General features: G+C 44.6%; 1 protein-coding gene across 3 annotated transcripts in view; it reads right to left on the bottom strand.

Annotated features, from left to right (window-relative positions):
• The window catches only part of LOC119450267 (protein diaphanous), a 58,033-nt gene that overhangs the window by 19,030 nt on the left and 22,552 nt on the right, over window positions 1-16,451 (bottom strand). For all 3 annotated transcript variants that reach the window (XM_037713676.2, XM_037713677.2, XM_049665756.1), the window contains 8 exons: window positions 15,226-15,344; window positions 14,277-14,425; window positions 10,727-11,158; window positions 9,242-9,428; window positions 5,552-5,748; window positions 1,319-1,405; window positions 1,072-1,224; window positions 510-639 (listed from right to left, as the gene is read on the bottom strand). In XM_037713676.2, the coding sequence (XP_037569604.1) occupies window positions 510-639; window positions 1,072-1,224; window positions 1,319-1,405; window positions 5,552-5,748; window positions 9,242-9,428; window positions 10,727-11,158; window positions 14,277-14,425; window positions 15,226-15,344 (1,454 nt within the window). The remainder of the gene's footprint in view (window positions 1-509; window positions 640-1,071; window positions 1,225-1,318; window positions 1,406-5,551; window positions 5,749-9,241; window positions 9,429-10,726; window positions 11,159-14,276; window positions 14,426-15,225; window positions 15,345-16,451) is intronic.

Raw genomic sequence — 16,451 nt, 5'->3', positions numbered from 1 at the left:
AACAAGTAGTGATATGTCACATATCAGCTAGTGCTGTGCTCGTGACTACACAAAATGACAATCCAAGAACCTGAACCATGAAACAGCAGTTACAAATACAAATTTCAATAGTCATCTTAAACATGCACATTCCTGGAAAAGCAAATAAAATACCTGCTTTGGAAGTGTATGATACCACTTGCCATGCCCAAACATTACAGGAACCTTTATTTAATGAAATATGATTCAAACCAGGTCCCTGAACCAGGTTCAATGTTTTTGTTAAACCAAAGTAGTTGTACACATTACTTAGGTGTGGTTGAAATGAAATAGTGAAGCTTTTTATGAGCTTCAAGGTTGTGCTACGCCTTGGCTAAAGATCTAGAATTAAAATAAAGCAAGAAAAGGTGGGGTGGCAGGGAGCATGGTTCACATGGGGCTGAGCATCTTTTTCTTTTTTTCCATGGTACCTATGAAAGTACAACTGCCTCGAAGGTCTTTGACCTGCACCAATTCAGAAATGAACTCACCCCGTGCTGCTTTCTCTGTATAGCTGAGCTCATCACCAAAGGACAAGATGTCTGGAAACTTCTTCTCTATCGTCTCCGCCAGGAAGTGGAGCAGGGTTGACTTCTGGTCGTGCGATTTTGTTCCTGAAAGCTGAACAGTGCGACGCACGATGAGTTTTGAACAGCTCTTGGAAGGTGAGATGCATAATAGAGAAGCACTTGCACGCTCACGCTTGAGAATCCACAAATGCCACCTAACTTGGCCGCTTTCTGCATTGCAAAGCCACATTTACAGTGACTGGCGATGGGACTCTAATGAACATTCAGTCAGCCAAAAAGCACAAATCTGCATGCAAAACTCTCCAGAGTTGCATGTGTGTTTGTGTGTGCATATGCGTACATGCGTGATAAGCTCTCCTGTGCATATATCTCTCTCAATCTGTTCAAAAGAAGGCACAGCCCACCATACACTCTTATAATATGTGTGCAGCTTAAGGTCCTACCATATAGGACATTGGCAGGGCGTGCAAGTGTTCGTCTAGCACATCAAGAAGGCAAGAGCGGTTGTCAATGCTTGCAATACCTTGGGCAAGAAGCTGATGTCGAAGCCGATGGCTTGTGCATTTCTGGAACCGGTGTTCATATAATTGCCAAGCAGTAGGACAAGTTGCAAAACTTTTGCGAATTTCTGGCTTGACTTGATTTCCTCACAGGCTTCAGTGGCTGCCACGATACCCTGGGCAAAACGGGAAGAGCATCATACAAACATGTACGCGCTGCAGGACACAGAATGCTGCTCAAAGTTGGCGCTGCACGCAAGATGGCCTTACGGGCTTGATGTCCTGCACCATTTCCGCGAATCGGAGCTTGAAGCTGATAGACTGGAGCCTCGAGTGAATCCTCTTGATACTCCCAATCTGGAATCATAGACACAGCATTCATTGTTATACAAACAAGTTAGAAAATAATGATACAATAAGAGGCCGGAAAGTGTCTATTAAGTGATGTAGGTAACTACCAATAAAGCAATCAAAAAGAAGTAAGAAATTGCTTTTGATTGAAGGAGGCAATAATGTGATGCTTTTGTTTGCGACGAAGGAAAACAGCAACAAATGTGGACACAGCACATTATGATCGTTGGCGAGATCTGAACTACGAATATCCAGCCACTGCATGCATTGCTTTACTGATTGAGCCTATGGTAATGGATGTCCCCGCTTTTTCTGCATTTCTGAACAATGAACAGCTCCACAGATTTTTCAGATCTGAATGAAATTTCTAGCACACATGCTACTAGGCACTTAGGTCCACTGTTTTTATCAGGTGCTCAAGAACAGACACCGCTGACTTCCATTAATTTGAATCTAACATGCACCCTATCTTCACCAAGAAAAATGGGCAAGGGTTTATTACGTGTTGCACAATGGCAGCTTATTTCAATCAGCTTTGCAGCATTCTTTTTTTTTAGAGCCAGCTTCACCACAAGACAAACTTATTAGGTGGTAAAGCGCCCTAACACCATGAGCGTGGTTTCGGTGTTGAATCCGACTGTACTGTGCAGGAAATTTTCGTCCCAATTTTCTTGGAAAAAAAAAAAAAAAAGGCCGCAGGCTAGAATCGGGTAAATATTGTAATCAGACGTTATGAGTTACGGTTATTTCGTGAAAATCTTCCTAGGGCAGGCTGAAAATATGCACTTTTGACAGGCGATGACATGTGTTCAACGCACTCACTGTCCTCTAAGCTCCGCCGAGACATGCTGCTACTAAACGGGTTGTAATTGGGGTCACCATAGAGGTCAAGCGCGTGCATGTTGACTGGTCAAATTTGAATTATCCGGTAAGCGCCAATTTTAGGATTGAAATAATGAAAGTTTGGGCCCATGGGTGCTGGCCAGGACCTTCGGTTGGGATAGAATTACCGAACAATCGAATGAACCGGAGTCGAATTAATGGAAGTTCACTGTATGATATAGTAGTCGAGTGGGACAACCTTGATAGTAAGTGGGTTGAAGTGGACGACGTGGATCAATTTCAGGCGTTCATTGAACACAGTATGTGAAGTCTGTTTCGTGTCATTTCTTGTTTTTAATACTTTGTACTGCCAGAATTATGTTTACTAATCATGTGTATTATTCTTTTCAAATTCTGATTTCTTTATTTGTTTAGTGTTTTACTATATGTGTACTGATGTCAATCCCACCCTGCCAGGCCCCTACCTGGGGCTAGCAGTATTGTAAATAAAAAAAAAAAAAACTGTTTAAAAAAACAATTAAAAGGTACTAAGAAGATCTGATGGTCTTGTTTACAGGTTTAGATATTCTTTCTGTTCACTGTTATCACACTTTGCTGAAGAGTAAGAAACAAAACCAATCACAGTGACAAGATACTGAAACAGTTAGGCAAGCATACATAGGCTATATCATGTAAAGCCTTTAAGGGGGGACGTGGCTTTGAAAATCAACTTCCTGATTTCTTTATGGATTTTGATGAAAATTGGCACAAATGTTTAGAATGTCTCCCTGATACTTCCATAAAAGTTTCAGAGTGATACCTTGAGAACATTTTATTGAGCAGAATTTTTCTCTCTTGAACTTTCTGGAGGGCCTAGGGAGCTTAAAAAACATGATGGAAGGCTCGTTGAGTATTGACTGCATAGCTCAATGCGTGCTGAAGGTCGTGACAGTCTTACTTTTTTTTTTTCGCAACACAAATTTTTTAGATAGTCATTTTTCAAGTTACCTTCGCACCAAGCACACTTTCGGGGTGAACGAATAGCCATGCCATAAATTTATAAAAAGTCAAGATAAAAATGCGAGACTGTCTCGACCTGCACTGTAGTCCAAGGAACGTGACAAAAAAAACAGAATCAAAATTGGCTAAACGGTAACGAAGAAATCAGCTCCAGAAACTGAGCAGAAAGGCGAAAAAACAGTTTTGAGAAAACGGCTCTCAAAGTTGCACCTTCTCTTCAGTTCTCTAAAACGCACCAAAGTTGTAATCTTTGATGTGTTTTGTGACGTGGGGCTTCTTGGACATGTGGCCTCTGGTTTGCTGAGCCTTCGTTCTGCCTTTTTCATGTTTGTATGGCATTCTTTACTGCTGCTCTACAAAGAGCATGGTGCCTGGGTTTCAAACCAAGTGAGGTGCAGAACTATGTGGGCATAAATATACAGTAGTTCTAGTGTTGTATCTGCAGACTGCCTCATTGATAGCAGCCTCTAGTGCAGTCAGTGAGGCATTGTTTTCTTTTGGTAGAATCGACCATGTTACTGAATGAAGGCTCTCAGCAGGCTTCTGAATCATCTTCCATTGCCAATGGCTATGGAGGTTAGGAGAGCCACTGATAGATAGGCAGCAATGCAGCTGCTAGGTGCTTTCCAGCCTGTACTTTTGTATCATGCCTCACTTCTGCAGCCAGGTGTCTGTGCCAGCCCAAGTGGCCTAGTGAATAGAGCTCATGACGAGGTTCTCTTTATGAATTAAAGGGGTGGTATGATAGGTATTGTTACGAGATATCGTGGCATCACGATAATTGAGTCGGCGCGCGATGTGCCAAGTCGCGGGTCCGAGGTGCCGATGTGCGAAATGCCTCGTCGCGGGTCCGCGGAATAGACGCTCGACGAGCTTAGTCCAAGGTGCCGATGCGCGAAATGCCTGGTCGCGGGTCCAAACGCTCGGTAAGCTGAATCGCGCAGTCCGAGGTGCCGACGCGCGAAATGCCTAGCCGCGAGTCCGAGGAATAGACGCTCGAGGTGTCGACGCGCGAATTGCCTAGCCGCGGGCTCGAGGAGTCGACGCGCGAAGTGCCTAGCCGCGGGTCCGAGGAGTCGACACTCGATGAGCGATGTGCCGACGCGCGAAATTCCTAGCCGCGGGCTCGACGAGTCGATGCTCGATTAGCTTAGTCACACAGTCCGAGGTGCCGACGCGCGAAATGCTTAGGCAAGGATCCGAGAAGTCCGCGCGCTATGTGCTTCATCGCCGAGTCGGTGACGCCTACGCGCGAAAGGCTTAGCCGCGTGCCCGAGCATTCCGTGCCCGAAGCTCGGTCGCGAAGTCCGCGTCACCGATGCTCGGAATGCTTAGCCGCGGGTCTGAGACGTCCACAAAAAGCGGAATCGGCCACGCTACTGCGATGTCCGCGTAGCGCCCGCTTTAACACTCGTCGAGATTATGGAAACTGTCCAGAGCTCGCGAGGAGACCGCAACAAGCGGAGCAGACGACGCCATCACGGAGCGAGCACCGGACCAATGGCGAACCGCGCTGGAGTCACGTGGCGGGCGCGGCCAATCGGTGGCTCCGGCACGACCTTCAATCATTTGCTTTTTGTGTGCTTGTTTCTGTATGGAGGAGATAGCTGAAGCGGCAGATTTGAAGACGGAGAAATGCGCTTTCCAACGAGACCAAGATGGCGGCGCTCGGCTGCGCCGTTCCGGAGATATCGTGACTTGAAAAACGCCTTTTTTTCGCGATTTCCGCGCAATTTTTCGGCACCTTGGCTGATATAACAATTTTTTTAGGGCACTGCTACTTGGTTTTCAGTGATGATATTTCGGAATCAGATAGAATAAGAGTTACAGAAACTGAAAATGTGATTTTCAAAAAATCGACTTTTTAGCCATTTTTCGCGATGCGAAAGCCGCGTCCCCCCTTAATTGACAACAGTCGAGACAAGAAAGTGGTGATTCCAGGAATATGATGTCAGATGAGGAGAACTACACCAAAGACCATTGCGCTTTTCCTTATGGTATTTTCTTATGCTGTTGCAATGGATAATTTTACACTCTAATGCAACAAGGGCTATCTTAACATGCCTTTACAACTGAAATGCCTACCCCCCGACATAGATTTTATTTTTTCAGAAACTGTCATCGTGCCATGTTTAAAAATGGCAACCGTTTAACCAGTGACCCTTGTTCTGCTAGCTAGATGTGCTTTATTTGCACCACGCTAGAAATGTCAGAACTTCTGGAATCCTTAGTTTCAAAGCAAGAGAAAGAGACAGTCTTACTAACGTTTAACATTTCAAAATGGCAGACCCCACAAAACAATTTTCTCACCGTGATAGCGAACTGCTCCGCTTCGGCCAAATCGTTGAGGTTGTCCTTGAGTTCACAGAGCTTCTTGAGCTGGTCCGCCTCTGGCATGTATTTGATGAGCTGCTGCAACATGGCTTCCGTCAGGTGTTCCTCGTTCACTTCCAGGATGTAGTCACGTATCGTGGCTGCTGACATCTTTAGTGAGCCTTGCAGTATCACTGAAAGCACAGTGCAAGAAGAAAGAATGAAGTTACATAGATAACTGATGTGCTTATGCCAATACTTAGACACAAAAGAACACACATTAAAGAAACAAAACAAGGAGCAAGAAATATGAGCGCAGGCTACCAGCTGAAGGCTTCCACGCCATGAATGTGGAAAGAAATGTCTTTGTCTGTGTCACACCAATGTGACAGCATAACCAATGCATAACCAGCACTTACCGACACTCTAACGCAATGTCTAAACTTGAGCTTGTCAGCATGGCTCCATGTTAGAAAAATAGTGAGAGAAATGGAGCAAGAAATAGAACAACCTGCAGAAAACTAAACAGTTTATACACGTCAGTGCTATACCTGGTCTGTCTGATTTTGTTGTGCCGTTTTGTTAAGCACGTCACCGTAAGTGGCAGAACTAAGGCACCGTCTAAAACACATTCTGCAAGAATTTTTAAAAGGACTGGAAGCAGCTCCACAATAAGAAATTCTGCAAAAGTGTACCGGTTAAAAGGGCCCTGAACCACTTTTCATCGAAGTCTAGGAAGGCATTTGAAGTTAAAATGGACTACTTCAGAAATACTCTGCCGCAAAAAGTATGTCAATGCATTCAGCAGAAGCGGAGTGATTGGCAATCAAAGGTCTCCTATGATCCCTGCACGGTGCTCTCGCCCCTTCTTCAATGCCTTGCACTGCAAAGGCTACGGAGGAGCGGGCGTGCCCACAACGCTCCTCCTACTGAGCGTCACCGTGCCACACAGTTCAAATTTGATTTTGGATGTTCACGCAGACTTCCAATTTTGGCACCTACAACGCGGCAAAGGCGGTTGCCCTCAGCAAGCAGCCCTGCGCTCAGTCAGAGGAGTCGTCGCAGCACGCCGCGGCGGCTGCAATATCTACGCTACGTAGCAGAGCACAGCTACATGCTACTGTAGTGCATATGTGCAACGTTTGCTTTCTGCGCGGCAGGGCTTGAGTATGCGCTCGCGCTCATGTGCTCTAGAGTCAGGCCGTGCAATGTGGCGCGGAATGGCTTTGTCCTGCACCAGCTTGACCGACGAATAGTAGCCACATCCAATGTGTGCATTTTGAAGTGCTATCAATAGCTCAATACGAAGCAAAGTCTGCCAAGGTGTCTAATCAGGAGCAGCCAGGAGTGAGCGTGCGCTGGGAAGCGTGCGTGTGGTATGACGTTAGGTATTGCGTGGTTTGAGACTAGTTGAGTGTTCAAAACTAGTTGAAATTAGCGATACTTAACAGCTACGACACTCATAAGCAGGGCGGCCAAAGTTTAATTCCTACGCAGGTGGCCGCGGCTAAGCATGAGCAGACGATAGTCGGCTTCTTCTGGAAGTATGTAATTATTATCAAAATTCGAAAGCAGATTTTCGCTTACTTCAGCCTGTTTATTAAACTGCGTCAATAAATACACACAGTAATAGTAGGAAGAAGTTCACTGATTCGAACATCCTTGATTGATGTCAGCTATAGGCCAACAGCAGCCGCATATGAGAATGTGCTATGTTACGAAGTAAAGCGTCCAGAAAAGAGTGAGGAGCAGGCTTCTGTTGAAAAGAGAACGTTTCAGAGAAAGGTGACTTCGCACTCCGCTTGCGAGCTCTACGCGCTTCGCACGACCGCAAAATCTGGCTGAGATGTTCACAGCAGCATATGCTATCCGCAGACTATGTTTTTTTCACCAAGCCTTAGGGGTGGTTCAGGACCCCCTTAAAGTGCAGAGAGTAGAACAAAAGTGACATCATACGGCTTTTGCTAAGATACTGTAAAACTTCAGTAAAACTCACGAAGTGATGTAGCAATTTCATGTAAAATATTACCTGAACTTGGCAATTCTAACAGACATAGCCAACAGAATCTCAAATATCAAAATTTTTTCTAGAACCTGGGAACTTCAGAAACAGCCTACAATATTTATCAGGCTGGGTCTTTATTATTGAACACAATGTAATCATTTCCAGCCACTAATTAATTAACTAATATTGAGCAGACACTGCCAAAATTTGAAAGTGGCCACTGCCATGCAGCTTTCATTTTTGCATCCTTTCTGGCTTACGAAGCCTTCGCACACTGTAGCAGCATAAGCCTCTTCACAATTTTCTAAGCATAATGTACCAATATAGTTCAACTTAAATTGTTACTTTAATGTATCTTTAATGAGAGATCCTCCAATTAAAACAAATTTTCTTATTTGCAATAATAGGTCGAAGAAACTTCGACTGTCCATACTGACGAGTTGGATTCAAATACTGTAGAACCTCCTTACAACAAAGTTGCATCCAACACAAAAATAACTTTGCTACATCCGATAATTCATTATATCCGTGCTGATTTGTGGGGATGCGCGAGTGTCACGCATCCCCTGATGTTGTTTTCCCTGCATGGCTCTCGTCTCCTGTAATCCGGCTTCGCTGCGTGGCTTTTAGGCAGTTGGTTTGGTTGCGGAGTATTACGGGAGATGGCGCTAGTGTTGCGCTGCTAACGCCACCTAACGGCGGGGATACTTGGGCGCAAAAGGAAGAAGGCACTGCCTCTTCGAAGTGGGGTCGGTGAGCGATGCGGACGTTCTACGCATGCGCCGATCCACGCTTCGTGAGACCGTCTCACGATGCTAGGAGCAGGGCACCGGTATGGACGAACACGGATAGTTAGAACGCGCCACCGTTTGCGTGACTGTACACGTGAACGATTAGGCGTTGGTGTCTAGCATGTGGGCGAACATATTCACGAACATATCCGGTCGCAGTGAGTCGGACTTCCTTGATTTGTCGTGCACCCATGTGAATGTTCTATGCGTAGTAATTCGGCTAGCGTGTATTAGTGTATAAAAGGTGCAATAAATGCCCTTTTGATTGTTTGCACTACTGTGTTGTCTTTTCCTTTGTCCCAAGAGCGCGTGCGAGACCCCACAGATTATACAGAGGTTCAATTGTATGTGCAAATTCCTGCCATACAGTATGCAGTTACTGATAAAGGCAATAAGAATTTTATATTTTAATTACCCTGAGTTCAGAGGTGGTTTAATTAGGAGAGAGCAATAAAACAACAATGAAGGTTACTGGACAATGTGGAACAAAGTTGTAGAATTACAAACACATGAGCGAAATTTCAATTCAAAATTTCACTTTACAATATCAATTGTAAAAGTTATCTCCTAGAGTAATCACAAATATCTTCGCCTCATTGCACACAAGGGCTAATATTCTTTACAGAAACAGAACAGCAGTATAAATAGTAGAACCAGAGACACCGCTCCTCCTAAATTTAACTAGTCATCAAGAATGACATCATAAGATTTTTAAAAACTGTGAAAACCACTTGGTGTACGAAAAAGATTGTTGATATCAATTCCACACAATTAATGTGCACAAACAGTGCAAGTCGCACGAGAATAACACAGCACAGTATGTGCCCAGTGCTACACTGCCGGCATAACTGCTGCAACGAGGTCAAAAGGAAAGGTGTAAAGGAGACTTACTCAGATTTTGTGCCGCCTTTCCGTCAAGAACCTTGAGTTCTTTTGTCTTTTTTACATTCACTTTCTCTTCCGTCTTGTCCTTTTTTGCAGGTGGCTCTGACGAGAACTTGGAAACCAAGCCTTCAAAGATGTCCTCGCTTTCAAGTTCATCCTCCCGCACCTTGACCCAGAACGACTTTTCTGACACCTAGAAGAGGACAAGAGCAGCTCATTAGTGCAAATACGCTGGCAAAGTTCAGGATACCTTACAGTGAGATCACTGAAGCACAGAAGACTTGCATAGGGACAGTAGATGCAACACAAATTTTACAGTAAGTGCAGCATATGTGTACAGCACACCTCTTCATGAACAGGCTCTTGAACACAACATATAAAGCCACTTCTGATGCCTCCTACGTAGTCCACCCCCTCCCCCCTCTATGCACATAGGTTTGGAAAAAAAAAAAAAAAAAATGCCCATATGCCCTTTTTCTTTTGAAATGCAGTGCATGCCCTCTAATAACACTACTGTTGCTTTTTTTTTTTTTGTAGCTTGTGGTGCATTTAGCTCCTGAGAAATATGCACTCCAAAAGTAGGCACTTGGGTGTGATAGCAGCCATACTCTGTAGTATCGGGTAAGCTATGTTGACCTGTGGTGAGAAATACATTAAACAAACCACTACGTACAGGGTCGTATACTGCTAGAGAAAACACCTCGTTAGCAATCTATGCCTGGCTAGCAGCTTCATTTTGGCACGAAGCCCTGCAGACTAATCTTAACATTTAATAGATATCTGATTTAATCATACTAGCCACTTTTCCCCAACAATGTAAAACAGATGTTAATGGCAAGGCAGTTTCAGTGTTAATGAGGTGTTTTCTTCAGCAGTGGATGACCTACACATGCCTACTTGTAGCACATACACTGCCTAATGCATGAATAATCGTCTTTCAGAAATTCTGCCTTCCAAAACCACTGCAGGTATCAAAATTGATTGCTTTCAACTTTACCTTAATGTCCTAGCACTTACAGCTCCTCCATTATTATTACTGTAGTACCACGTGAACAACATGAACACAAGAGTCAAAAACAGGCTTTACGACCTCACTGGCCATCTGGTCAGTATGACAGTCAAGTCAGCCGAAAGTCAAGTTGAGTACGCTCTTTCACACAAGTCTGATGCCAGCTCTGACTACTGACTGTTATTGTTGGTGCAGCGGCGCAGACTTTGTTTACTTTGGCTGGTTGGTACACGTGGCTTATTGTGAAAAACAGAGTGAATAATACAAGACACAGAGGGCAAGAAAGAGACAAAACGAAGCACTGGCTCACCTACTCACAATCAGCGCTGTGTTGTGTTTGTTTCTTGCCATCTGTGTGCCACCTTCACATTGTTGACAAAGAGAACTGCCCTCTGTTTACTCAGCATGACATCTCCTTTACATAATGTTTTGCATTGCACATGGTGAAACAAAGGGTATGGTGAAAAAACGTAAATGTTCACCTTCTGGGGCATAACCTTCTTCCAGTTGGCCCTTTTGAGAGTGGTTCCAACAGTGTACTTTTTCTTGGGCTTCATGCCGTGTGGCAGCGTTTCGGGCTGGATCGGCGACATGGGAAGTGCCCCGTTGGGCATCTGGCCCAACATGGCGCCCAGGCCCGGTGGTGGAGGAGGGGGTGGAGGTCCCCCCATCCCGGGCAAGGGCGGGGGTGGGGGAGGTCCCATCCCTGGCAAGGGAGGGGGTGGCGGGGGACCACCCATTCCTGGCAAGGGGGGAGGTGGGGGGATGCCAGAACCGGGAGGCAGCGGTGGTGGAGGAGGAATGCCGCCACCTCCAGGTGGTGGTGGAGGAGGAGGAGGTGGGGGAGGAGGTGCTCCACCCCCAGTGGCAGACAGCAGCCCAGGGGGCACATTTAGTTTGGCACTGTTGGGGCTCTGGGTTGGGACACGGGCGGATGGGGTGTAGAACAAGAAAATGCAACAGTCAAACAATGCAACAATGCTGTATAGCAATAAAATGCTCTAGGCAGCTGTGTTACAGAGCAAGAAACATATGAGAGAAGAAACTCTCAACTGACACATGAGTGCAAGCAGACTGGTATACCAGACAATGTCACATGGCGAAAAAATGGGGGAAAAAAAAAAAAAAAAACTAGGGTGCCCCAATATGTCTATCCACTCAAGCTTGGAAAAAATTAAGGTCAGGTGCTGGGTGCCATTATGGTAATGACATAGAAAACAATGTGATTCAAATTAAACTCTGTCATGAAACATATACGAGTAACAAAGTCTGAAAGTTCTGTGACAAAACCATATCTTGATGATGGATATGTCATCCTGCATTATTCATTCATTCTGTTATTTCTACGTGCCCATTATGTTTCATGTTGCTAGTCTCAATGGGTCTCCTAAACTGCACAGAAAGACGTATAGAGGCCCCCGAAAGAAGAACGTGGATGGGATACATCTACTGGCACATGCTAATAGAAATGTGTTTGGTTGTCACACACAAATGTGGTGATAACACAATTGCTTCAACTTGCCTAGAGCATTTATGATGTCAACTGCTCATAAGCTATGTCCACCTAAACAGAACTTGCTGCATAATAAGCAAGTGTGCAACAAACAGCTCGACAATAGTGCCGCAGGAGAAACCATTACATGCTGCGTTGTGTCCATGGCTAAATGTGCAATATGAGCACAGGCTGGCGCTATGTGCTCACCCAATATTTACACCTAGTATGAGGGGGGGACCAAAAAAAAAACCGGACTGGCTTCATGGAGCTCTTTGTACAGTCAACGACAGATTTTCCGGACACATGATTTTTCGGACATGCCCAATAATTCGGAAGCCTTCACGGCACCGCCACGTACCCCATAGAGTCAATGTATAAGAAAGTCTGAAATTTCAGACTCAAAAACTGTTCGCAGTCCGATTTTCCGGACTTTTTGTCTTGACCGCAGGTCCGTAACGGCGTTATCAAAGCCACCACCGCCGCCATTTTGATTATGTTGCTGCTTGGAACAGGCGCTCTTGTAGCCACCACCGTGGCAACGCTAGGGCCTACCTGGGCCGGTATTTTGTAGTGATGCCTTATTCTATACTAGTCTTATCATCCACCGCTCACGGACGGCTGATCCCGTTGATAACCTGAATGGACCGTCGCTCTGACCACTGACCAAGCGCGAAAAGGTATTAGCATCGGAAAGGCATCGCTACAAAATACCGGCCCTGCTTTGACGTTCGCTACCAAGCTTCTTGCTGTTCAGTGCCGCGTTTTTCATTGAAAAATTCACCGCTGTCATCAATCGTGCTGACTCCACCTATGTCAACCTCGCCAATGGCTTCGAGCTTGGAAAGCACTACGTGTTGCATAATCATCATCATCATCATAATCAGCCTATATTTTATGTCCACTGCAGGATGAAGGCCTCTCCCTGCGATCTCCAATTACCCCTGTCTTGCGCTAGCGTATTCCAACTTGCGCCTGCAAATTTCCTAACTTCATCATCCCATCTGGTTTTCTGCCGACCTCGACTGCGCTTCCCTTCTCTTGGTATCCATTCTGTAACCCTAATGGTCCACCGGTTATCCATCCTATGCATTACATGGCCTGCCCAGCTCCATAATGTGTTGCATAATGCCGGTTCCCAAAAGTCAGCTTCGCCTCAACCTAGCAGTGTTACGTGGTGAAGCATACCAAGAATGGGAAGGTGCAATTGTCACGGGAGACGGTATCTATTCCTTAATTATACACGCATGCACCCATCGTCTCCTGTCACAGTAGGAGCACCGATAGGCCTAATAAGTGTACTGGCAGGCATTCAGAGCTATTTCGGATGTGCCTGTGGCAATTTGAGCCCTTGGGGGCAGTAAAAGGCATGCATTCATTTTTCCGAACTGCCCAATTTTTCAGACATTTTCGCGGCCCCTAGTGAGTCTGAAAAATCGGACGTTGACTAATTATATTGCTGTTTTGTCCCGTTAGGTGGGTGTAGGTTCCCAAGTCAGTAGCCAAGATGACATCACTGCAAAATGTTTTACGGGCGATCAAAATGTGTGAGAGAAACGTACAAAAAGGTGGAATACAGGTGAGTGATTGGTTTCTCCATCACGACAGTGCCACAGCTTACACTGCTTTGACTATGACGTGATATTTAGTCTCTCAGGAATAGGCCAGTGTTGCCCAAGCACTTTGTTATCGGACCGAGCTCCCTGTGATTTTTTCTTTATTTTTAAAGAAGAAAATTCATTAAAGAAAAGAGATTTAACATTGTAAACGAGGTGAATACAAGTTCATAGGGGCAATTGCTTTGCAACTGCTTTGAAGATTGTGGGATTTATTGCTGTAGCCAAATCACTTCATTAGAGAGATTTAGTGTGTCCGGTATTCGGGTAAATGCAGACAAATTGAGCATTAGGGTTGAGGAGATCCATAGCTGCTTCGTACAGAGAGAGAAAAGTTTGGACAAGGGTATTGTATCCATTGGAGACTATTTTAACGAGTATTGTATCCATTGGAGACTATTTTAAAGAGAACAAAATAGTTTTTGTCCTAAATGAAAATTTAAAAAAAATTTTTTTTTGGAGACAGTTCAGTTTTTTTTTTTTTTTTGAGTCCCCCCTCGTATTTTTCAACAGATGTGCGCTATTCTAAATTACATTAATAACGTACAAAATGACGACCTTTGCGCTCAGAAATGAAATCATTATCTGGAAAATCCTAACCATGTTTTCATTAACAGAATTGTTATAAGAACCTCCAGAGCATTTTCAGACTGCAGAAACAGAAAATATTTCTTTAACAAAATTGTAAAGTTACAAAGTTGTCGGCAGGAGGTACAATTTTGTCATATCGAGGCTCAGACTATACAAGCTCAAATCCCAGAAATTTAGAGCCGCCAACAAGCAAAGGTGATAGCGTGCCAGATTCCTTCATAATTATCAGCTCTAGAATCTCTTCTAAATATTTTTGCTTTCATACAAAAATCAAATGAAGAACACAGAAGAAAGAAGTGCAGTTTTTCAAAAGATAGTCCAAACTCAATGCACCTGAAAGCCCTGTCCATCTCGAAGACGAGCTTCGTAATTGGCCAGCCTAGCCTCATACTCCTGCTTCTGGGTGAGTGTTTCTTCCAGCTTCTTCTGTAACTGCTCCACGTTTTCCTGTTCTTCACTTCTTGAACTCTGGATGATGTGCTCTAGAAGACAGAACAAGAAAAGGTAAATGTGACAAATTAAAAACGATATTTACAGTACCTAGGCATGCTTGTAATCTTGAACTCATATTCTTTTTTGCCGAGATTGTCCAGGGAACAGACCACGGCAATCAACAGCAGTGACCCCAATTTTAATGTGAGACAGAATTTTGTGCGTCATCATCAACGCTATGTGCATATTTACCAGCAACAAAACTGACCAGCGAAACAGATTAACGGATGCAATTGCTTTGAAGATTGTGAGATTTATTGCTGTAGCCAAATCACTTCATTAGAGAGATTTAGCGTGTCCGGTGTTTGGGTAAATGCAGACACATTGAGCGATTTACTGGAGGGGCGGAGGCGTAAACGTACGCTACCTGCACAGTGCAGCCACCTGGTGGTGCAGAGCTCAACCAGACGAACACGGCTAATATTTCAGCAACCAAGTGTATTCTACTTCACTGCAGGTGTAAATTAAAATACACTTGGTTACTGCAATATTAGCTGTGTATGTCTGGTCGAGCTCTGCGCCACCGTGCAGGCCGCTGAGGTTCATGCCTCCACCCCTCCAGTAAAATGCCCAGTCTGCCTGTGTTTACCCAAATACCGGACAAGGTAAAACTCTTTATTATCACATTATCGGAGGCACACACATGATACAAGATATCACTGCAACAATGACAATACGTCATTCATGCAAACGTTTTCTGGAACTAAATATGCATACAGATTTTCTCGACTGAACACAACACCAGTGAGGCTTTCTTTCAAATGCAAAGGCCTAGCAGCAGGCAACATACCCATTAGTGTGTCGATATCCACAGGGAATCGTGCAAACCGCCTGAAATCTGGGTCATAGCCATTCTTGTGCAGTACAATTTGAGATATACAGCCATCAATAAGTTTGAAGTATGCAGGCCTGTTTGGGCAAAAAAAAGAAAAATACAAGGAACACAAAACAGAAAGGTACTTGAAACTTTTGACAGTTGTTGCCATACACACATAGTCGATCCTGGATATATCGAATTCGAATGGGATCGCAGGATAATTCAATATATTGACCATTCAAAATATAAAATATGCCTATCTAAAGCTTATCCAAAACCTCTGCGCGTCTCGGACAGTTTCCCGAGATTGGGAGAAACAGGAATTTACTGATTTGCTTCTCCAAGGCCATGTCGAATGCACAAAAGTTTACTTATTTTTTGCACATGAATGCCATAAGTCGCTCGCACTGTGGAGTGGTCCTTAATATAGTGATGGCAAAGCTAATCCTAAAAGCCCACGTTGCTCGGACATGAGACCGCGGTTCACCATGCGCAGATCGAAGTGCTTGTTTAACATTTTTATAGAGGATAAATTAGAAATTAAAACAGCACAGAAGCAAACCAGCCTGTGTGAACATGCACCATGCCACCACCAGCACGCTTGTACTGCGAAGTGCGCGTGAATAATGCCTGACTGTGTGTACGTTACAATACACCGTTTAAACGACTGATTGTCATATGTTGCCAACGAGTCAACCAAGCAGTTGTGTTAAGTTTCGGTTCCAGAACCCACTTCCTGTTGCAACCAGTTGTCCACCTATCTCTTCTTGTATGCCACTTACTGCTTCAATGTCTCGCATTCCTTTCATTCTTGGCCTTCTCCTCCAGCTGCTGTGTCGGTGACGACCGACACTACACAGACCCTGTTAGATTCGAGATTGGCTTTCAGCTTGCAAAACTTGCAAAACTTTGAGTCCATTCCCACTCATGTGTAACCCTGTGAGCACAGACTAAAGGCGTTCAATGCGACCTGCGGGCCTTCGACTCATAAAGCGACGAGACTTGCGCACTGCTACAACGATGGTCTTTCTGCAAAGTGCAGATGTGGCTTGCGGTGGTGCTGTTATCTGTAACTGTAAACTAAAAATCCGTCCAAGTGGGGATTGGGGTTGAATTCACGTGGCCACTCACAGAATCCTAAAATGCCATTCACGAAAAGCCCTTGTTTACAAGAAGACAAACCCGGTGGCACAGATATC

The sequence above is a fragment of the Dermacentor silvarum genome, chromosome 4 (assembly GCF_013339745.2).
Source record: "Dermacentor silvarum isolate Dsil-2018 chromosome 4, BIME_Dsil_1.4, whole genome shotgun sequence".
Classification (NCBI taxonomy): domain Eukaryota; kingdom Metazoa; phylum Arthropoda; class Arachnida; order Ixodida; family Ixodidae; genus Dermacentor; species Dermacentor silvarum.
Note: the sequence above shows the minus strand (reverse complement) of the source record. Positions and strands in the feature narration are given on the sequence as shown.